The sequence below is a fragment of the Taurulus bubalis genome, assembly GCF_910589615.1.
Source record: "Taurulus bubalis genome assembly, chromosome: 14".
Lineage (NCBI taxonomy): Eukaryota > Metazoa > Chordata > Actinopteri > Perciformes > Cottidae > Taurulus > Taurulus bubalis.
The window spans coordinates 9,859,037-9,883,004 of NC_136602.1; the positions used below are offsets into that span (position 1 = coordinate 9,859,037).

The window sequence follows — 23,968 nt, forward strand, 5'->3', positions numbered from 1 at the left end:
TAAATTGGTATTTAATAACATCACACTACATCAGTTCATTCACTTCTCACTCTTCATTTCTGACAGATCGTGTGTTCTCGTTTTGCGGTTCCACGGATCTACAACACGCCGTGGCGGTTTACAAAGAGGATTTCATTTGGAAGTTAATGCACTCCCCACAGCTTTACTTGTGGCTTGTTTGTGAGCTCGTCCCACACTTTGAAAGCTAGTATTTCCACTTGGGGACTGAAGAGAGTCATATTAACTTACCTGCACTGTTGTGATTTCAGAAATAATTACACTGTGTACTCTCCCATCCCGAATCTCTGTTAATAGCCCTCTGAGACAGTTTAACATCCTCACCTCACTGAGGAGTGACACACTTTAGAGACTCTTTTATATCCTGATGTCTTTTTCAACTGACACAAAGCAGCTCATTCTTTTCACTCTCCTCTCGCTGTATTTCACATATACTTCCCCTATAGTTGTGTGTGAGAGGGGCCGAAATGCTCCTAAATTACTCTAAACTGGTGTGCTCCACGCCGTGGACGCTCGTACGCCGGTACCCGTGTCAATGGAACAATAAAACTGCAAAAACAAAAGGAAGTGAGGAAGATTTTCCATGGCACGATGATGTCAGGGCCACAGCAGCGGTCGCTGAGTTCACAGCAAGCTTTCAGAGAAAACTACTCTGCAATTGACGCAGAGCCAAAACGGGCTCAACGGGCTTAGGACCAACAGCTGGTTCTGGTTACCTAGCAACTCCCAAGCTGGGGGCCTCAGTGATGGGATAGTCCCAGAGTGAGAGGAGGAGGGGGGGCCGAGACGATAACCCAGCGGGCTTTCTTTGTGGCAAGTGCAGCAGCGGGACAGAAAAAGCTTGATCTCATGATATCAAATCTTGTCCCCAGAAGGCAGCGTGCCACAGGCCACCCAACCTGGCAACCCAAACATGGAGCGTGAGGTTTGCACAAGTGGCACGATCCGTGTTTCTCTGCAGCATTTTCCAGGGAGATATCAGACACACACACACACACACACACACACACACACACACACACACACACACACACACACACACACACACACAGAGTTTGGCCGCACTTAGCTTCACACACACCCACTGATGATAACCATTAATGATCAGTGATTATCCAGATTTTGTTGAATTAAACGTTCAAGGGCATTCGCAGCTCTCGATGCCAACGCTCCCTTCTACGCTACTTCTGTTCGCTAAGTGCCGGTTGTGTATGTCCACCTGCATGCTACTTACAATATAGAAACGGTATTGCTAAACTCTATAACTGCGCATACAGATTAACAGGAAACCGGCGCCTGTATTCTTGGGAGTGTCTACTTTCTTTAGTGTGTTTACGATCCCTTGGCATCTGTAGAAAAAGAAGGGAGGCGTAATCTTTTTTTTGGCAGACTTGCCTCCTCCAGGCCCCCACCGGACCCTATCAGCGCCCGGCTACCCCGCCGCCACCCTGGCCTGTTTCTTGTTCCACTATGCGGACACACAAAGACCTTGTTTGTCCTCCCTCGGCCTGCCCTCCTCCAAACTTATCACCACCCAAACCCAGCCAAGAGGGGCGAGGGTGGGGAGAGATAAAAGGATGAGAGAAAAGGGCAGGGCGAAATGTAGAAGTGTACGAGAGAGTGGAGGAGAAAAAAAAGGGGAAGCACACACTGACATAAAGAGATCACAGGTTGTGTTGTGGTAAACACTCAGTGAGAGAGGAGGGCATCCATCCATCACTGTCTCTTCTTTAAATGTTATCTTTTGTGCGATTAAGGCCTGGAAACAACCAGCGCCCGCAGACAAAAGCAGCTGTCAGTGCTCTCGAGCTATACTTCCCATGCGCGCACGCACACACACACACACACACACACACACACACACACACACACCTGAGAGGAGAGGGAGATGGTTCATCCACACAGGTAAGCACTGAGAGTTGCAAACTACAGATGCGGAATCATGAAGTCGGAAACGTATATAAAAACTGCAGAATTCCTTAAATTTTTCTGTGTCCCCCATGCATCTTAAAGTTATGTTTACTGCTGGCAACATTGATTACTATTAGTTCACACTAAACAAGCTATTTTTGCGTAAATGACTTCTGATTATGATTATGAGCTGCAAAGGTCCCACTGAAATTAAACAAGGATTTTCTCTTTAAAATTATATTTTTAATGCAGTTTTTATACTGGATACTACTAATTATTGTACCTTTTGATGTTAAGCATAAAAATGAGGACTGATAAATCCTCATATTTAGTAACGAGCCCCACATCCCGTCTTTATATCCACAGTACATGCCTGAATACACACGCTGTGACAGACAGCATTCGCTCACAGGACCAACCATTAGCGCTCTCACACTGAGCCACTCGTGAGCCCATTCTTCTGTGACCTTTGACCCTTCAAATGACGGCCCATCTAACGACCTCCTCTCGCTGCTGTGCAGAGTTCTGTGGTTTTAAAGCAAGGTTGCCTGCTTGCTCTCATGTGTGCACACATGCACAAGCACACACACACACACACACACACACAGTTTTTATGACACACTTCATTGCAAAAACACAAGAGGCTAATTAGCTTTTAAGCCAAATCCAACTCCCTCTTCCCCCACCTCTCGCCATTACACACACACACACACCACAGCTTTTTATTATTATTACACACACACACACACTCTCTCTCACACGCACACACACACACACACGACAATTTGAAACATGCTCCTTGCCTGGGAAATGCTGTCTCCACATTCTTCAAATCAGGAGCTGCACATGGCAGAGGAAATGTGGTGGATAGGGACAAAAAAAAGAGGAGAAGAAGTGGGGTTGGGGGGTATTCTCACACAGTATGTCCTGGGGTTATCCTCTCCTCTCTACCTCCTCCTCCAGCCTCCCTCCTTCCCTCTCTCTGTCTGCTCTGGCTCTCCCACTGCTCGTTTCCAAATCTGTCCTCCTTCGTCACCTCATCCCCAGAAGCTCCATTTCTCAGACGACTGGTGCTCTTGAGCGGGGGTTGGGGAAAAAAATGGAAGGTGGCACAAGAGGGCAGTGGGTGAGGGGGAGAACGGGAGAGCGAGAACTACGACAGTCACCCCCCCCGTGTGGTTAAAGCGGCGTCAACTCCTTTAATCTCAAAAGAGGGGGAGGGAAAAAAAAATTGGATCTCTACTCGTCTTCAGCCAGCAATCAGCACTTCTGAGCGTCCTCCTCTTTCCGCCTCTTCAGCCAGATCACTCATCTTTTCTCCTCAGCCTCCTCTTCCCTGCTCTGTCTCCCTCTTCTCTCCCTTCACGGCAGGTTTGGGCTGTTCATTCAGACGTCAGGCTCACTCCGTCAGCCTTTTGTTGCGAGTCACAGAGAGAGCGAGAGAGAGCGAGAGAGAGCGAAAGAGAGAGAGAGAGAGCGAGAGAGCGAGAGAGAGCGAAAGAGAGAGCGAGAGCGGGGAAGGGGTGGGGGGAGAAAAATGGCAAAAGACGGAAAAAAAGACAGAGAAAACAAGCCGGTGCCACAGCTATGCAGAAGAAAAGAAAAGAGGGAGGTAAATAAAGACGAAAGCGAGGGAGAAAAAAATCCTTGAAGAGCACCAGTCACAGCGAGAGGTGCAGCGCTCCTGGCACACATACGACTCCCTCTTCCATTCGCTCCGACCTTCCCCTTCGCTCAACATATTTTCCTTCTTTCGTTTTTTTTTTTTTACCCCCTCCCTCCTTCCCTCCCTCCCTGCCTGCCTTTCTGTTTTATTATTTGTGATCCGGCCTTCACGGTCCTTTAAGAGTGCCAGCCCCTTTCCCCCCTCCTCCTCCTCTTCTCATTCTCACTCCGTCTTGCTCACAAACTCTGCTTCACAATCTCAGTCTGCAATTTCCATCCTCGCTCCTTCACAGGAGTTGATTGGTTTTGCCTTGCCTCCTTTTCTCGGCTCCAGCGTTCACGTCAATACTTGTCATGCTTGCACAAAGGACCGAGACACAGGTGATGACTCTTTCATCCAACGACGAATGCAGAAACCGAGGTCCGCACTCAGACGTGCATGCAACCGGACTGGAAGAATGTCATGCAAAGACAAGTGAAATGTTTCACTATCGCACAAACATCTGTGATCAGTCTTTTTAATAGAAAATCCTGCAGTTACAAAATCCTCGTATGCAACAATATCTGCAACTCTCTGCACACCTGCTCCTGAGCTCTCTGGGGATCAGAGGAAGCATGGCGAGTGCTTCTCAGAGTAGTGACTGTATGTCTACTTGTGAACTTATGGTAACTCTGCCGGAGTCTAATTGATCCTGAGATATAAACCCAAGCACAGGAGTAACAACAGGTTTACCGCGACGCAAGTCTGAGACTTTGTCTTTGACGGACGCCTTAAAAAGGATTTTGATAATGAAGGTTAAGAAGGGCTTCCAGGTCGTCATACCGAGACACAACACCGCCTTTGTAGAGGGAGCATGCGTTCTGAAAGCTGGCATCTGTCACAGTTCAGTAGTGCGACCGTGTTCATAATCAATGGCAAACATTTCGATTGTTCAAGCTTTTCAAATGTAAAGCGTCACCATTTTTTCCATGTAATGCATCAAAGTAAACAAAAGACCTTTGGGTTTATGGATTAGGTTGGTTGGTCGAAAGAGAAAAACTAACAACAATTTTCACATTATATAGACAAAACAATGAATCAGGAAAAGAATCAGTAGATTAATCAATAGTTGCAGCCGTAAAACTTTTGTATTAGTGCATGACAGATATGTCAGAAGTATTGCCAGATACTGTAGGTAAGACATTACAATGCATACATGTTCAAAGATCCCATCCAAGCATTTTATAAGACTCTGATTTTATATGATTTTTCCTATGCGGTTTGATTACCTAAATAAAAACGTGGCCATTTACATTACATCTACATATTTCCGCTCATTAAAAAAATATTGTTCATAAAATAAGTGTTAGTTGCAGACTACTTTTTTGGGACCAAAAACAACAAACTAACTTTCTGTATAGTGCATATTGTAGTGTAGTGTAGTGTACTGATTGTAAGTTCAACAGGAGTGAGTTTAAAGGGCTCCATTCAGGAGGTTTGGTTATGTGTAATCAGAGATCACAAACAGGGCTTGGAGTAAAAAAAGCCTCATTCATGAAAAGAGGGCGCTGGAAGGAGAAGGTCTACGTATAATATGACCTCGAGAATTCACCGTCCCATCTGCTTCTTCTGATCTGCATGACGTGCTGCTGCCAAATGATTGAAATACGAATGAGGTTGAGAGGAGAAGGAGAGATGGCACAGCTGCAGGTGGACAACAGATGTTGAGGCTTTTCTGTGTACTTTTTTTCAGGGAGGCGATTGCAGCACATAAATTCTTGTTCTCCCATTCATACCCCGTCTGTGCATCGCTCCACCACCATCACTCTCCTCCACCTTTCTCTTTCTCTGTGACTTAAGCCAACTGGCCTGATTAGAGAGAAAGAGATGTAAAAGAGGATGTGTGTGTGTGTGTGTGTGTTGAGGGGATGAATGGTGAAAGGCGTTGCTTATTACACCTTTCATGTATGCTGCAGGCTTAGACGAACAGAGTGTGAACAGGCATCCATGAAAAATGAGACAGTGAACAAATTCATGGACAAATATGCACAAACGTACAGAGATACTGACTCATCCAGCACCTGGCTGCCTTAGGTTTAGCGCCCTCAAATGTGTGTTTTGGCCAAATATCAGGAAGAAAAAAAACACCATATAAATTGAGGATTAAATACGGAGTGATGGCTGCTCACACATGGACAGACACACACAAATCCTCCTCCCTGGGTGAGACTAAAAACACTGTGAAACACAATCCCATTTACAGCCCTGTGTGATCCTGAGCACGATTGACATGCCTACTGAGAAATGTTTAATATTTCCTTGGGTGCAAATGAGATTCATCTGCACCTCTAAACATACCCCCCCCCCCCCCCCCCCCCTCGCTTTTGTTAAAACACAGCCAAGCAAAGTGTCAAGTTCTGCAACGCCTGGTCACACACACACACACACACACACACACACACACACACACACACACACACACACACACACACTGCATACAGAGAACATGGTCATCTTTGTCTATACATTCTGGTTTAACACCCGTGAAGATTTCATTTTCTCAAAATGAATAATTCAGGGTGACTCCCCGGTCGGCACCGAGAGGAGAGGAGGAAAGGAGAAGAAAGGAGAGAGTATGAGGTGATGGGAAAGGAAAGGAAGCAAGAGGAGAGGCGATAAAAGTGAAATAAAGATGAGGAAATGAGGAGAGAAAATGATGAGGAAAGGAAAGGAAAGGTAGGAGAGGGGGTAGCAGGATGAGGAGAGTTAGAGTCAGGGGCCTGAAGGTTCTCATTTCACTGCTTTTATTCTCCTTTTTTGTTGTTGCTACAAATGTTTGAGCATGTGACCTCTTGTATTGGTCCTTCTTCCACCTCCGCACACACAACCCACGGTTAATCACTTCACGTCTCGCTGAAAGGATGCTGCAAACTGGCTAGAAGAGCTTTTCGCCTCCATGGTCAGACTTTACCTTTCAAGGTCCAGTTTCTGTTGATGGCACCCGTACAGACTATTATCTGTATTGTGCTCACAAAACTACATCCACAAACAAACAGACACAGCCTGTCCTGCAAGCGGAATTCACTCTCAGAGGGAATTGTGTTGTTTATATAAAGATAAATAATTTGAAGGAAAAAAAAAGATGGGAGTTACTGTTTCAAACACCAAGCTACCTTAATTCACAACTATTTCTCAATTATTCAATACATATATCATTTGATAAAGTGTTGATTGATGAAGTTATTTGATTCACACAAAATCAAACTTGTTCAAGCTATTTAATACGAGACTGTGCTGCTATTCTGTTAAGCACTTGGGAAAACATTGTGAGGGTCATCTTTTCTCATTTTCGAACATTTTATAGACCAAACAATAAATAGATGAAATCTGACAAATCCATACACGTAATTATCAGTTGCATTAAACCAGGCAAAAAAGGGACCGTGACACTGTCGGTTCAGGCTTAAAAAGTGTCTTTTTTTCGCATAATAAAAAACAAACCAAATAAGAACTTTAGGTTGTCCTGCTATGCTCCCTTCCTTCTCTTGCTCCAAGAAGCATGACAGAGTTTCCATTTATGCAATCTCCTGTTTGCACGCCACCGATTTCTAAGACTATCACTGCCTCTGAAGCGGTCAATACTCAATATCCAATCTAAAGCAGCCCTCTGTGCATTTAAATCCATTCCTTGGTCGTTCTTGCTCTATCTTCTCTTCTTTTCTTCTGTTTTTAGTTTGGTTCAATCATCTCCCATCCTCCCACTTTCCTCGTTTCCCTAATTTTCCTGCAGACGGGCTCTGTAACCCACAACCACAGTAATGAATGAATGTGCTGAGCTGGGAATGACGTTTGTTTAGAGACATATTTCTCCCATTACCTCGCCCCCACCCACCCACCCACCCCATAAAGTCTCTTGAGTTAGGAGAGTGTCAGAGCAAAAAAAAAAAGAATTTACAAAGCGAGGGGAAACAAAGAGAAACTGGGATCAATTTGTACAAAGAAAAAGACAAAGAGAAGATGAGAAAATTAGTGCTTAAGATTTGTATTGATCAAATCCTGTGAATGACTACAGACTGTATTCACTCATGAGGGAGAAGAAGAAAAATCACTGCCTGATATTAAGTGAAACATGTGGAGGTGAGAGGAACTATCCACTGAGCCATAACAGACACTTCCATGCAGACACAAACACAAACAACGGCTGTGTAGAGTTTGTGATGTGGGAGAATAGGATATCCCCAATATTCCTCAACATAACTTCTTATTAATTATTTCAACTGTCTCTAAACACTCCGACACCATTAGCCTGGGCCACCATTGCGATTGGGAACAAAATTCAGCATTGTAGTCAATCAATTCATACACAAATATAAATGAAATACTCTCCTCTACTTAGTTTTTTATAAGATATTGTTATGTTATGCTCATCTTTTGTACAAAATATTTAACCAAACAAGTTTACACATCCACACCTTGGAAGGACTTTACACATCAAGTCAATAGAACTTTTACTTACTTTTTATATTTTTACAGATTGGAACAGAGGAGGCTTTACCTTTTCAAAAGGCACAATTACAATAATGTCTTTGTCAATCCTTTGTTGCCCAGAAAACACCCCAATGGAATCAAACGGCGGCATTACTAAAGGTTGTAGCACTGCTACGTTCAGAAGGAAGACCTATACACCGGAATGACCAGTAGCGTAACCAAAACAACCTTTGACTGTCCGGATTAGGGTCAAAGTTTGACCCTCAAAGTCTAAACGCAACACTGACAGCTAGCCTCACCTCCATCGAGAGTCCAAGGTTGACTGACAGCTGTCAACGCCCTCTTTCCCCTCCCCCACCCTGTAAGCAATCATCTATCAGTAGCTGGACTGTGTATCTCTCCCTCCCTCCCCCATCTCTCTCTGTCTCTTGCTTAATCCCTCACTCTGTGTAACAACTGCCGGAAGCTTTGACCTGGACCCAGTTAATACATAATCTGCCATCTCCAGAACTAATACGCCACAACCCTCCCCCATCATCACGCTCGGCCAGAGCGAGGAGGAAAAAATCGCGGCTAGTGTGTCATGCAGATCATAACTGACCTGCGCCGGCATCAGGTCGCCTCGTCAGAGTCCACGGAAGGAAGCCAACACACTCCGCAGGGTGGAGGTGGAAGAGTGGAAGTCCCACAGTATCATATACGGTGGTTATGCCGGGGTGGGGGATGGTGAGGCCTAGTTAGTCATATAAAGGCGGGGTCTTGCTCAAGGGTATTCCACAAAGCATCATGTACTGAGGAGGGCGGGGGCATGCCATCTGTATTTACACATGGGCTATTAGTTCAGAGGGACATTCTTTCTGGTTGTTGTGCAACTCACTGCTATAACAAATTAATTCTCTGATGTTTCCAGACTATCAGGAGTTTATATTGGATTTTAAGGAATGCAAAATGTGTTATTACTGCAATATAATGTTGTACATTTCAAAATGTAAGTTTGAACTGAAAGGCTAAATAATATTGTGTTGGTCTAAAATGTATAATTCCTTTAAAAATATGCGAGAAAATTATTTTATTTTGTACCCATCGCCCATAAAAAGGATGAATATGATTAATTTATACTTTCTTCCTGATGCATTAGCGCAGCCAGCCATATTGTTACTAACTAACATGTAAATTTGCAGTGTTTTCTGACAATGGAGTGACCCTTTAACCAGAAGCAAATCTGCCTCTGATTACCACCAAAACCCATGTTGCCTAGCAACATACAATTTAGGAATATGCTTTCAGAGCAGCTTTTCGGCTGTGTCCATTAACAGATGAAATTACCAAAGCAACAAATGTCAGCCACATGCAAATGAGGTCTACTGTGCTGACTGTGTGTACCAACAATGTGATGTATTTGTATGAGGCAGACCTGAAGAAATCCTTTCAGAAGCACGTCTCCTCCTGTGCTAAGAGCAGCCGTCTGTTTTGACAGTCAATGAATGGGGATCTTTAAATATCTTCTCTCTTAGGGCCAAAATATCTGGGGGGCAAGAGAGAGCAATCATGTGTTCCCAGTCTGCCTCGGCCCCCATTTTATTCCCTTTCAACCGACTGGCAATGTGAGGTGGTTCACAGATTCTAGCAGAAAGCCACGAAGCTGGTCTGAACAAAATGAGAATATCTGTGGATTAGTGCAGCAGTGGAAATAGAGGATCTGAAGGATTAAACCCCTCCTTTCTCTCTTCTCATTACAACCTGCACAGAGAAAATTACACACTATCACAGATCGGCCATCAGCACTGTAATTCGATTTTATCTGTCCAGTGATGCCGCTAGTCAGCCTCTGGTGAGCAGGTGATGGGGAAATCAGTCCTTATTGCCCCAAATGTCTGAAATATACTTTTATCAGGCCATGGATGTGAAAGGAAGATCATTTTATTCTGCTGAATCAAAGTTTAATCTGATATGGGTAAATGATTTGGGTGATGACACAATAAGGATCCATTCACTGACCGAACTCAGGCTGGAATCAAAACAATTTGGGACACAGATCAAAATAATAAAAAGAAACTGCTGGTAAAAAACAACTATACAATGAAAAGTTTGCCTTTAACTCAACAGTGGTGCACAGTGACAACAGCAGGACTGATGGAAGGCTGTGCATCCCGATTGGCTGTAAAGACTTTCCAGGCTACTCTGATGCACCTACCTTATTATCATAATGCAATAAAACATCCATGTTTACAACAAATGGAGCTTGGGGGCTGTGAAGAGCAGAAGGCTGCATTTACAATGATACAAAAGCTACCAAATAGATACATATAACTAATCCTGCAATCACCATAATGCAATTTAATGAATACTGCATAGTTGAGGCAGATTAAATGATTTTAAAAGTGGCCTGAGCTTTTTATTTTGCGTCAACTACTCACCAAGGGCATTCAGTAAGATCTAAATGAGAAAAATATCTTTGCAAGGACACAAAATGCAATCACACGTATTGTTTACACATGCACACACACATAAATGCCAGGACACTGTCAACCCTACTGCACACAATATCTGACTTTTCTGATGATAGAAGTCTTAATATGAACCGTTTACACATGAAGGCAGCGACCGACATGCAACATGAAGAGAGTGCGCAGTTGTTCAAATTTAAAAAGGTATCAGAAAGGCTGCTGACAGCTGTTCCTCCCAAACCCTCCATACTACGCCCCATCAATGCCGTTTTGTGTTGTACTTGATGTCATTCTGACAAAAGAGCCACATGAGATTACTGAAAGAATAACTTGACACAAAGTATATGGAAGTCTGACAAATCTGGCTCTGACAGCGATAAGCGGACAAGAAAGCGGGATTCAAGTATCGTTTTAGGATCGGGGAAAATGTAGAAAGCAAAAGTAGGACAGGAAATGGATTGCCAGAATGTCCAAGCAAAAATTATCCTTTTAAGATATTAATTATAATCCTGGCAACAGTTTGGGATAAGAGATAGTCAGACAGCAATTTAGATTTCCCTCCACTGGACTATATGAGAAAAAAGCCACACCATTTATCTATTGTTGCTGTAATGAGAACAAACACAGGACGGCAAACAAACGACAGCACTGACCGGAAAGATAAAACGATTTACAAAAAGTGCTCACTTAACATTCTCATTGTGTTTAGGCTTTCTTAAGGTCACGCATACACCAGCATCCACATTCAGATAAATGGATCACGAGCCCCTGAATGATGGCTTCACAAACCAGAATACACAAACAGAAAAACTTTGACAGAGATGGTATGCACATCAACGATTCATCAGAATGAAGGGGGAAAATACATTTATTGTGCCTTCTTATATTTTTAAAGGACAATGATGCAACCCAACACTTAAGTTGTTGCTTTCAGTATACTGAATGTCTCTTAGAAATGTTAACCAAAATGTGAAGGCATGATATGATTCTTAACATTGCTGCAGCAATGCTTTGTGGAGCTATTCCAAATAATGAGAGGATTGGAGAAAGAATTCTGACATAAAGCATTCCAAAAATGAAGAGCTCAAGTACAAAACAATTTTCTTATCTATTAAAAATATGTGAAACAGCCAAGAGAAGGTGAGACCAAATTTAACAAGAAATCGGACAAATAAGAGATGATGAGGATGAAAGGAGAAGAAAAGGATTTACTTGTATCTGGTGACGCCATAGTGGACACGATGACTGGTGGACCAGTGCGTCGACTTAGTTTCTGGTTAACAGCCAGGGTATTTTGGCCTGGTGGTCCCATAGGGACGATGGCATTGTCCTGTGCAGGTCCACCCTTACGCGTCATCTGGGGACTGGGGTGAGGGCTGTGCATGGGTGACAATGGCAGTACGTTCCTGTCCCTCTTCATCAGCTCCATAGGTACTGTGTAATTGGTCGAGTATGCTTTAGGGACCTGTTGTGGTGGCTGTGTTAAAGCTGGCAGAGATACAGGCATCTGCTGTGGCATACCCGACATGGAGTGCATAGACCCATGTATGGCAGACATTGACCCAGTCATTTGTGGTGGCATCATCTGCATACCATGCATGGGCATCCCAGAAGAGTAGGCTGACATAGGTCTTGATTGAACGGGCATAAGTGCTCCGGCGTATGCCCCTGGCGAGCGAGGTGGTTGGCCTGGGTAGCCTGCAGAGGCTTCCATGAGGTGCTGAGAGGGTGCACTGTTGGGCCTCCTCCCCATTGCATCTCCCATTCTTGGGGAGATGGTCTGCATGGCCCCAGGGGTCTGTGGGTGTATCATTTGGGCGTCCACGGTCAAAGCCTGTGAGGGGTGCATTGAATGATGATGCTGCTGCTGGTGGTGGTGGTAGAGGTCTGAGCGATGGCTAAAGCTATTGGAGCGGCCTCTCATGGGTGTCTGAGGTTGGGAGGGGGCTAGTGGAGCCTCAGCGGACCGCTTGCAGTTGTGGACCAAGCGAGATAGTACACGAGCCTGGCCGAGGTTGGCGGCGACGGTGCGGACATCATTCTCCTCCATAACAGCCAGCATGCTAGTGGAGTCAAATCCCTGCTGGATAAGTGAGGAGATGGTGCTCTCGGCGAGGCCCTCATTTCGCAGCAGGGCAAGGAACTCAGGGTCAACCGTCTTCTTGGGGTCCAAAAGCAAAGGCGTCTGTGGGACAGGGGGCGGAAGAGGAGCAGGAAGTGGAGTGACTGGTAGAGGAGGGACTGAAGTGTGGACCACCTGCATAAGGGCAGGTGCAATTGGAGCAACTGCTGCGGTCTGCACTGTGGCAGTTGGAGCAGCAAGTGGAGCCATCATAGAAAGGTTCGGGTCAGAGGAAGGTATTGTAGGTGGAGGTGGCAGGGGCTGTTGTTGTTGCAGATGCAACTGTTCTTGCTGAAGTTGCTGCTGTTGTAACTGCTGTTGTTGAAGCTGTTGCTGTTGCAATTGTTGCTGTTGAAGTTGTTGCTGCTGTACTTGTTGTTGCTGAAGTTGCTGCTGCTGCAACTGCTGCTGTTGTATCTGTTGCTGTTGAAGTTGTTGCTGTTGTAATTGTTGCTGCTGTATTTGTTGTTGCTGCTGTAATTGCTGCTGCTGTTGAATGGTGTAGGGTGAGGTGGTATCTTGCCTCATAATCATACCTTGACTGGCAGGATCTACCACTAGACAGGTAGCACCCTGCTGCTGGGGATCCAACGGGCGACCATTCACATCAGTATAGACTGTCTGACCGGTCATAGGTGGAGGCTCATTGGCATACCGAGGAGAAGCATGCTCCATATAGTGTGAAGGAGATGGCTCCCGAGAGGGTATGCGCTGTTGGCCATCCGACGTCATTTTGGCAGCAGTTACAGCACCAGGTTCCCTATACCCCCTACTCAACTCATGAGCAGTTGGAGGAGGAGGGGGAGGAGGTAGAGGCGATGCAGGGGCTTGAGGTCCTGCTCTTCCTACCTGACCTTGATCCCACACAGCACGAGCCCCAGGTGCCATCCCAAAATGAGAGCCTGACCGACTTAGTTGGTGGGGGTGAGGCGGTGGAGGCTGGTGTTCAGGCCGGTAAAAGCCCTCCGGTGCCCGCGGAGTCATGGCCGGGTCATGGGAATAATAATCCTGATGCGGAATGGATCCTCGTTGAGCCATGGGTGCTCGTTCGTAATGGTTTAGATCAGGCACAGAGCCCTTCCTCAGCCCCCGTGGGTCCTGTCGCGCTGCGTAAAACTGTCCGTACGGAGAGCCTTGGCAGGAATACGGGTCGCGTTTCAAATCCAGGTCAGGCGGACGCACTCCTGGTGAAGGTTCGTACCACCCTCCTCCCTCTCCGTAAGACAGAGAGCTCCGCCGGCCGCCTACTCTTGCCTGCTGCTCGTAGACACTCTCAGTCCTTTCCCACTGACCCTCATTCCCCCCTAATGTGTCCCAACTGTGGGAGCGACCAAGACTCAACTGTTTGTTAGGGACAAGCATTGGCAAAAAAAAGGAAAAAGTAGAGAAACCGATTACGGAGGAAAAGAAAAGAAGAAAAAAAACAGCACAAAACAGAAGAAAATGTTCCGCTTCTAGCTGTGTTTGTGAAAGTTGTCTTTCAACTCTTCTTTTACTGTACAAAAATGTAACGGAGAGAGGGTAGAGGAGAACAAGCAAAAAGGAAGATGAAGCTGTGTGTACCGTTTCACCTGATATCGGGTTGTAATATTGTAAGTCCGTGTTATCAGGTGACTCTCCCTTTGGCTGTCCGTCCTTGAATAATTAATCTCTGGTCATGCTGCCTTGTTGTGCGCGAGGAAAGAGGACACCACACACAAACACTTTCCACAAAACCCCACAAACACAGTACAATGCAAAGGTAGCACAGCTACTCCATGAAAGACATGGAAGCAGGGTGCATGCTTGAGATGGCCACACAAACGTTGAAAAAAAAGACAAAAACCGAAAGGAGTGGATAGGTCGGGATGGGCAGGGACTTGTACTAATCCAGTGGGATTTATCTCTTGCTTCTCTGGGACGTTTTACTCGCTCTGTCGATTGCTATGAGGGATTACAACTAGATAAATCCTGTTTAATTCCCCTTCCCACTGTGACGTCATGTGAACCAGATACAAGCGTATCTGATGATGATGATGATGATGATGATGATGATGATATGATGATGGCAATGATTAAGAGTCCAACCCCAAATCCCCTTACCCTTTCTTGAAGAGTCACCTACCTGAAGTCGTTGATGATGATGCAGTGTCGTCAACAGGTTTCAGTATCTAGATTCTCAGCGCGGGGAGGGGAGGCCAGATATGGTGCCGGCTTCATTGAATACAAATGAAATACAGTTCTCTCGGCTAAGTCCCATGTGCTGTCAGTAAACATCAAATCCACTCTGATTGGACACTAATCCTCCAGGCCCCATGCTTGCAGCCCAGCCACCACGCAACTGCTGCCCAACTCTGAAATGTCCTTGATGCCTTTGTGGCGCTCACAGCCACTGCCCCGTTCTGCTCAATAGAAGATCAGTCAGACCTGCTGTTTGTATGTTAACTGGAGGACATGCAGACTGCAGAACACATAATGAAATCCACCTACAATGTTTGTCTTATGTGCCCTGACAATGATTGTCTTTTCAAACAATGATCCGCTAAATTATCAATATTACCATCTGTCCTGTAGAATACAAAGTGTTAAATGGTAGCCTTGTGCAGAACATCATCATATCCTAATAGTTTTATTTAGCCATTCAATTATTTTTAACCATATGTATCTTACAGTCAGTAAAATACAGCACCTTCCCCCATCTTTCCAAAAGCTACTCTGATCTCCTTCACTTAGAGACGCTCTGTAATCTGGATTTGCCCCTTTGCAGAGAAAAGTAAAACCCTAGGGGAGTGTGCTGTGTGTGTGTGTGTGCATCTGTATGTGTGTCTGTGTGTGGAAGCGGGGGGAGGTTTTTGGAACAACATTTAATCCAAAGCACCTACAACCTTTGCCTTACAAAAACACTATGCTTGTTGAGCTGCAACACAACACAAGCTCATTGCACTTCATTCAAGTATGCAATTGTATAATGGAAGAAGCCCTTTGCACTAATGCTGCAGCAATTTATGTTTGGCAATGAGCCATACATAAAGGTTCATCATTTTGTTTAACCGAGGTGATGTTCAACACTGGACTCTGAAGGTGTTCCTCCTTACCTTGCTGCCTGCATGTCTCACTTCATGTCACTGTGGCTGAAACCTTATTCCTTCTGCAGAGGATCCCTGTTTATTAATGCATGACTACAGATGTAAAGTGAGGAAGTGTCCGTTTCCATCCAAATCTAATCTCAGGGCTAGCCACAGCGAGGCGTAGTAGTTATACATATTTTAGATTGTGAAGGAAGTCTTGTTAATTACTGTCTCAGCATATTGAGAAAAGTTCCTGAATATCTCACAGAGTGCCTGTGGAAACTGTGCAGGCATGTCGGTTGTTGGCACTGATATCTTGTTTAATCAGAGTTGTGTAATTAGAGTAGGAAGAGATCAAACGCGGAGCAGAGTATTCTGATGTTTTCACAAGATGACAGGAAAAAGCTGATGACAGTGGCTCCAAAATCAAGTGCAAACAGTTGACGCAGAGCTTTTTTTTCTTCTTCTTTTTTTGTAAGGTCAGAGGAACGTTAGTCAGCTTGATGTTAAAAGGTAATTAAAAAGGGAAGGTGAGGAGGCGAGAGCGAGCCCTCACAGTGATCAAAAACCGATTGGAAAGATGAATTAAGCAGAGAGTTGGAAAGAAAACCCCATTTAGATTCATCAGAGTAAAGCTATTATAAAGTCAATCACATTTTACAGCCATTTCAAGTGGGTGTCACTTGTCACCTAAAGGCACACAGTCTTTCCTGTTTTTTATTTGAATCATCAGCAATATAGAAACTAATTTCCTTGTCAAAATCCTTCATGAAAGCCAAACTTCATGTATATCATTCTTAATTTAAAAGCTCATATCAGTGCAAGGTTAGCAATCTCGCTTAGCCTTGAGACTTAAAACTAGCTGCTTCAAATTGAGGAGAAAATGTTCAGAGCCAATATATGCAAACACATAGACACACGTCCATGTCAAGGGCAACATCCTATAGAGTGCATGTGAACCCCTGGCTTCCCCAACCTCATACACTCCACTCATTACTTCTTCGAAACCGGCTCTCAAGAGACTAGCTTTCAGTGCCGCAGATCACTCATCCCCTTAAAGTCAACCTCAAACAGGGAGACGGGGGCAGAGGTGTGTACTCAGGGTTTGCCGATCTAATCCTGACAGAAATGTAAATCACAGAGTTCTGTTTGCCTCAAACTAAACAATGTTTGACTTTCAAATTCTAATGTTCTTCAATTTGCCATACATGCCAGACTGTGCACACAACGCCAGATTCACTGTAACAGAGGGATTTAGGAATTAAGCCGGGGATTTTAGAACAAATATAATACCACCCCAGCAGAAGCTTATAAAGACCTTACGTTGAATAAGACTTGACTGCTGAAAAATGTGAGTAAAACTTATAGATGGAAGAAATGAACCTCGAGTAAGGATGAAATTATGTAGTTCTGGGCTCCTTCTATTGCTAATAGATTTCAAAAAATCTAAACTTTCACCTGGTAAAATGTAGTACTTTTTTTTCTCTTGAATTGCAAGTAACAAGACAAACATGCCGTACAGCAGTGATATCTGTGGCTAATCTGTCACACAAGATGCTTGCCAGTGCTTAATAAACACTCCACATCTCCCTGTCACTCAGCTCTCTCAGTCCCTGCCTCCATATTAACGTTACAGCCAAGCCAAAGAACGGCAGGTTGAGCACTTTATGCGTGTGCTTGTTGGTACATGCTTTAACCGTGTACAATGTTTGCATGCCTTGCCAAGTGTTTGAAATCAGAGGGTTCACATGCAACCATCCCATTTAGAATCTGCCTATTCAGTATCCACCCACTCAAACACGCACACGCTCGGCTTGCACGATCCTCGATCTCCACTCCACCTTTTGACCCCCGATTCTGCTCGTATGGTGACGTGCAGCAGCGACAGCGGCAGCCACGGCGCTTCGTTAATGTCCCTTTCATTCACACACGCAAAGCCCCGCGAAAGCCTTGGCCTTGGTCAGACACGCATAAATGAATAATCACGCCAACTCAAAGTGAATGCTGCACTGCAACAGAAATAAAAACAACTGTCTCCTCCAGTGTGACACGTCACGTATATACTCAAGGCATGATTTGAATGTTAAACACGCATTGATTTATGCATGAGCGTGGGGCAGGAGGCACTAACTGGAAATAGGATTACAATGCCAGTACGGCTGCAGAGGGTGCTGTCAGATGAATTGTAATGCACACATAACAGACAAGACATGGCTGCCTTGCATGCGTTTCCCATGGGATTATTTATCTGAAACATCTCCATAGGGACTAAATGGACCGCAAAATGGAGGTCGATGGCAATGAAGCGAGTACTTATCAGAATTACAATCACATACTTAGTTAGTGTAGCATTCTGAATTGACATACAGTTTAATATCCATTTTTTTAGTATACATGCGCCACATAAACAGCACGAAAAGCCCAAAAATTCTCCCAAATTTACTCTATGTTAAGAATGTAGAGATCCATCTACCCATAATCCATCTCCTTCTAGTGCTTTTCTCGCCGACCCATCTTTCATTCAATCTCCAGCCCACTCCAAGGAAGCCACATTTTATTTAAATACTTAGTGTCGTAGCTGAAGAATTCATTTTGAAACTGGATTTTTTTCCCCAGGAACTAATTTCCAACTTTCAATAACAGCAAAGCTACATGCCAGCTCACACCGAGGCAAATACGGACACTGGGAAGAAAAGGAAAACCGTACAAGAAAATTGATGTCCGGTGTGAACAAGAGACCGTCACACTAGAGTCACACTCTAATGATACAGTATAGTAATAATAACACAATCACACATGCCAGTTTGCAACATATTATTATCCGAATTTCCTTCCAAAAACAACACTTTCTACCATTTTTCATCTGTTCTTTTCCTTTCTCATCCCCCCCCTGTTCTTCATGCCCCTCCCAAAGCCTATAAAGGGGTCGCGGGTTTTTGGTGTGGAGCCTGGAACAAGCCCGAGGAGAGGGGGGGGGGGGTCAGAACCAGAGACTGCTACGATGACTTCATACCAGAGCGGGATGCCAGAGCGTGGGGAGATGAGTGGGAGGGAGGGACGAAAGCAGAGAGGTGGATGCAGCAGAGCCCTAAATCTGTGCTGAAAATCTCTGGATACGAATACCCCCAACCTTCGCAGGGATGGATGACATCAGGACCCCCCCAATCCCTCTTTTCCTCCAAAGCCTCCCTGATTGTCCTCTCTCGCCGGTCCCCTTAAATGTGAGAATGTAAATAATTCACAGACTAAGTTTTATAGTATTTTAGCTACATTTAGGCCACATTATTTATTGTTCACTGTTTATCCATCTCCTCTTGTTGTACACATGACAAAACAAGACGCATTATCAAGGATTAGCATATTTATTCAACTGCCAACTAAAACACTTGGACTCGCCATGACAAATTCCACTACTCCACCTTGTGGTGTTTGCGTCCAAGCACAGATTTACAACTTGTAAATCAACATTCAGCAACATGCTGTTACTGCGACCTAGTTCACGTCGCATCCCATCTCTGCCCAGATCAGTCAGTTAGCTCTGGCTAAACGGCAATGGGAACGACTTGCGCTGCTGCCCAAGCCAATGCATGCTGGGTACACAGATGGAGCGCACAGAAGGAGAAACAGAGAGAGAGAGTGAGAAAGTGAGAGAAAAAGAGGGGGGGGGGAGAGAGAGAGAGAGAGAGAGAGAGAGAGAGAGAGTATGGGAACTGATGCTCACAACAGATGTTTGCCACAGATCCCTTATTGCAGTTACACTCTTCTTGGCACTTTATCAAACCCACAACAGAAGGAGCAATTGTACCATATACATTTGTAAAGCTGACATCTAAAGCAAACAACGCTGTTTGGATTAATAGAGAAATAAAAAAGAAAAGTGTTGTATTTGTAACAATCACTTAAAACTCCCTTTGCTTCACTTTAATGATATGTTGAGACAATGTGTTGATTAATCAGTTAGTTTAACAAACAAAAAATACAGTAATTAACCATTTTCACTGTTTCCCATAGTATGTTCCATAGTTGTAGCATGTTATGCCAACATCATAAACAATATATACATATTTTTTAATTGTTGGTAAATAGTAAGACATTCCAATGTGATATGGTCAAAATGCTTCAGTCAAAAACCCAAAAGATAATTAGATGAACTAGCAGGAGGTAATTCCATAATATTTAATAAGACTATTGTTGAGGCTGTGCTTTGCTAACCACAAGACGGGATGCTTCCAGAGCTGGGGCTTTTATCGGCTCAATTTAAGATGATTTCCTGGGGAAAATCCTAATTTGATTATCGATGAACTGTCAAAAGTGATTAATCAGGCAAAAAAAACAAACATCCTTTGTTTCCAGCTTCCCACAAGTGAGGATTTGTTGCTTTTCTTCTGGTTAAATGTCGTAACATAGAGAAAGAAAGTCAGGAAGTCCCCTTCGGGTTTAAAGAATAACAGGATTAAAAGATATCAATGGCATAAAGAGTGATGATTAGTTACTGCCCTAGTTTTGACCTTGTGTGTCTAATTTGAAAACCACAAAAAAAAAAAAAAAAGACAGTGAATCACATGACATGTCCTCAGCGGTAAAACAGACGCCGTTCCGGTGAAATCTACATTCCTGTACCGTGACTACTTTTGATTGGAGTAAACAGCTACACTTGATCAGCCATTTCAAATTCGATTTAGGCCACAGGCGTCGCTCGGTTAGCCACTCATCACAATGAGTAAAGATGTAATCAATGCACTCCGCTGTGAAACAAGTATTGGATTGACACACTTATCCTCAGAAGATAAATAGGAGATTAGGGAAGCTTCTCTCGTTGTCTCGCCATGTGCAACCCACGACGGCAACGCAATCACAATCACTCCGTACCGTTCTTGTTTTTGTCAATACACACAAATGCGAACGTTGATTTCTATTACACGCTTCAGTCCCAACACTCTGTTTATAGAGAATAGTGGGTGGCTTTGACATTATGGGGCAGAACACCCCATGCCTCTGGTTTTGAAATACCCTTTTTATATGGTTGAGCAGATTTAACGCTCCTGTGAAAACAGCATGATTCACCACCCTCTGATCTTTTAACTTCCTAGATGTGAATCACCCTCCTCTACACATTTTTAAGAGCAGCTGTGATGACTAACTGCAGCCGGGGAAAAAAAAAAAAATTCCCTCCTCGTCTTTGGTATAGAATGACTTCATTGTCGATAAGCAGAGGAGACGTGGATGTTTGTGTGACACATGCGGTAAATCAGAAATATTATAATACGATGTTTAACATAGTGCATCGTCAGACAGGACACATTTTTCAGAAGAGGGGAAAAGTGTTTCCAAGCAGCCAGTTCTTGGTGGGTTGGAGAGGTTTGAGATGCCACATGTGGCTCTCATTCCGAGGGTGGAAACAAACAGCATCCCTGCTTCATTACATTGTGTTTCTCAATCTGAATGGGCTTTTCCTTCGACATGAGCGAAGAGGAATGTTGATACGTGCTACTCTGTCGAGTTCTAATCCTTTTTGGTTTTGCTCACAGAGAGCCGACGTGAAAACTGCAACGTCTACGTTCGTTTGCATAAAGTAAGAAGCCCGCGAGACGCAGCTGAGACGCAAGGCTGCACAGAGCTGCTGTGGACAGCTGCGTGGATTAAGAGGAGAGTGTATCTGTTGTGTGTCAGACCAGGCGAGTGGAAAAACATGTCCGGCACGCGGTTTAGACACGGGGTACTAACACGCTAGTTTCACGCGGGACACGGAAGTCATACGCCACAGCTGTAATTACAGCTGACACACACCAATCACAGCCCCTTCTCACGACAAAGCGGGCCCATTCAAATATGACTCCCTCCTCACGTGTCCCCACTGGACCCATGCTGCTACACTCATCGCTGCTGCTGGCAAAGCTTTACCTTCACCTTTACCTCCACCTTACCTTTACAATAAATGGTCAATTCTATGCTGTAAATGTTCCTGACTAAAATACAGAGAGTAAACCACAGATATATATATATATATATATATATATATATATATATATATATAGTCTCTCACAAAAGGTAGATGAAGGAATCCCTCAATGAGAGTCTGAGAATTATAGGAGCTAGTGGAACCGCAGCTGGCGGCTGTATCCACATTACAAAATGTAATCATGCACTAAAGAGTACAGCAGGAGGAGTGTGATTTTGAACACGCTAACACTAAATCAACATTAAGACATGCAGTGGCTTCTGACGGCGGTTAGGGGAAAGAATAAGCGAGGAAAAACTTCAAGACAAGACAAAGCGCATAAATGCACACGCAACACACACACACACGCACACACTCCCTTCTAGACAGCCTTCAAAGCTGAAGTTTGGTAGTCTGGTCCCAAGGCTCCCTTTTGACACACACAAACACGCTTATGCAAATGAACCCACTGGCTTCATACTGAATGTGTAGCAGCAGGCTGAAAGGCTTGAATACTGGAAACTTAATTTCCATATAACATATTCAACATGAACCTGTGGAACTTATCCTCAGAGTTACACAAACACACATAAAGACAGAAGCTACATAGTCCATTTGCAGTGACCTGTGAATGTGGAGCCACCATCGCAAACCCAAGTCGAGAAGAAGAGAAAGAAGGAGGAGTTAAATGAGACTCACCCTCACAGATCTTGTCCAGACGCTGGCGTTTCACTTTATGTTTGTCGACCAGAGCCATCCCCGATCCAACTGCTCTCTCCTCTCTGAAATTGCGTATCCACTTCTCTCCTCCTTAAAGTCTAAAATCCTCCAGATGTTAGCTCGCTGATGTTTTGAACCTGAAATTCAAGGCAGAGGGACAAAGATTATTACTGGAAGCCGTTCTGACATGACGTACATCACACATCTCAAGCACCTGTAGTCATGATGGTGGGTCACAATGTACACGTGATGACTTATAACAAACATTATACAAACTTATGCAAAGCAGTAAATCATATATAAGAAGTGTATGATGTGGAAATAAAGAAAAGTTAAAGTGTGCGAAATGCAAAACAGATACAATGCAGAGTCAGTGGTTACAGGGTTGGGTTACCTTTAGTTAAATCTCATTTTTGGGGAGGGGGGCTTTAAAGGCACTAAGAAGCTGAAGAGTTTGATAATGTTCAGTCGCTACTAATCGTGGCTTTGGCTTTCTGAGGAAAACAAAGAATCGTCACCTGACTGCGGTCATGCATCTCAAACCTGAGCACAATCCCTCATGCAAAGAACAGACGTTTACCGTGCAGAAACCGGACTCTCCACTAGAGGGAGCCTCATCTCAGCGAGCACTACCTATCTAATTTTAATGAGGAAATGTCACTTCTGCAACCAGAGCCTCCCCCCCCGAAATGTGTGGGACACAGCGAAGACCAGACAAACAGAGTAAATGAGGCGTTTTACGAATCATTTATGTTCAGCGACTGATGCTTCTCTTAAGAGCAATCTTCTAATTGGTTCCTGCGGAAGCTCGAGGGACACGGCATCGTTTGTTTTGGGGGGGTGGCAGACAGAGATAGACAGAGGAGTGCACAAGAATGCACACACAAAACACACACACAAGATGACAAGCAGAAATGTAGGCTTGCGCACGCACACACACACACACACACGTGCGCACACACACAAACGCACACACACACACACACACACACTAAGGGCAGTGAGTCGCACAGAGGAATGTGGGTCAGTTAGTCAGCAGACGAGAGGAGGTTGTATCAGCAGAATAAAGACATAAAAGGGGGTTGGTGGGAGGGAGTACTAGAGAAACATCGGCTAACAGGATGACTACAGTTTGACACCATCCTCCTCCTCCTACATTTTAACTGTATCTTTTTCAACACTTTCGTTTTTATAGCCCCACCACTGCTTATTTCTATATTCGCCTCTGGGCCTAATCCTCGAGTGCTGCACTGAACGATTCCACACACAATTTCTATGATGATATATATTGATATTCGCGCTGTGACTGCAATTATAACTGCAATGTTTTGGTGGGGTGGAGGGCAGGCGAAGCAATATGGCTGAATTATGAATTAACGTTGCTTTGTTATTTGGCCAGCTGTTGGGAGCTGGTGCACTGCAGTTGTGTGAACTTAAAAAGTTTGAATGAAGGCGTAAGTGTGAACATTTTATTTTGCATCCAACAGATTATGATCGACGATCTTTCTCGGGTACCGACATCAACGTGTCTTTCTTTAACCAAACACGAAACGCCTGGCTTCACCCGTCAGATGTGCTTCAGCTTCCCTCCTCCACAAGGTAAGCTTTCCTGCCAAAGAGCTGAAGACCCAC

At 44.4% G+C, this 23,968-nt stretch overlaps 2 protein-coding genes across 2 annotated transcripts in view; both read right to left on the reverse strand.

The window, feature by feature from the left end:
* Nucleotides 1-22,373, reverse strand: part of LOC306746932 (C-terminal-binding protein 2-like) — a gene marked incomplete at both ends in the record, with an annotated part of 37,793 nt that extends 15,420 nt beyond the window's left edge. The window contains one exon of the mRNA XM_079229919.1: nucleotides 22,316-22,373. Coding sequence (XP_079086045.1) covers nucleotides 22,316-22,373 — 58 coding nt within the window. The remainder of the gene's footprint in view (nucleotides 1-22,315) is intronic.
* On the reverse strand, nucleotides 874-12,841 carry LOC306746473 (uncharacterized protein; the record flags this gene model as incomplete). Its single annotated transcript, XM_079229390.1, has 3 exons — nucleotides 874-917; nucleotides 8,664-8,795; nucleotides 11,722-12,841. 3 exons carry the CDS (start codon nucleotides 12,839-12,841, stop codon nucleotides 874-876), a joined length of 1,296 nt encoding a protein of 431 aa, XP_079085516.1.
* Nucleotides 22,374-23,968: the final 1,595 nt, after the last annotated feature.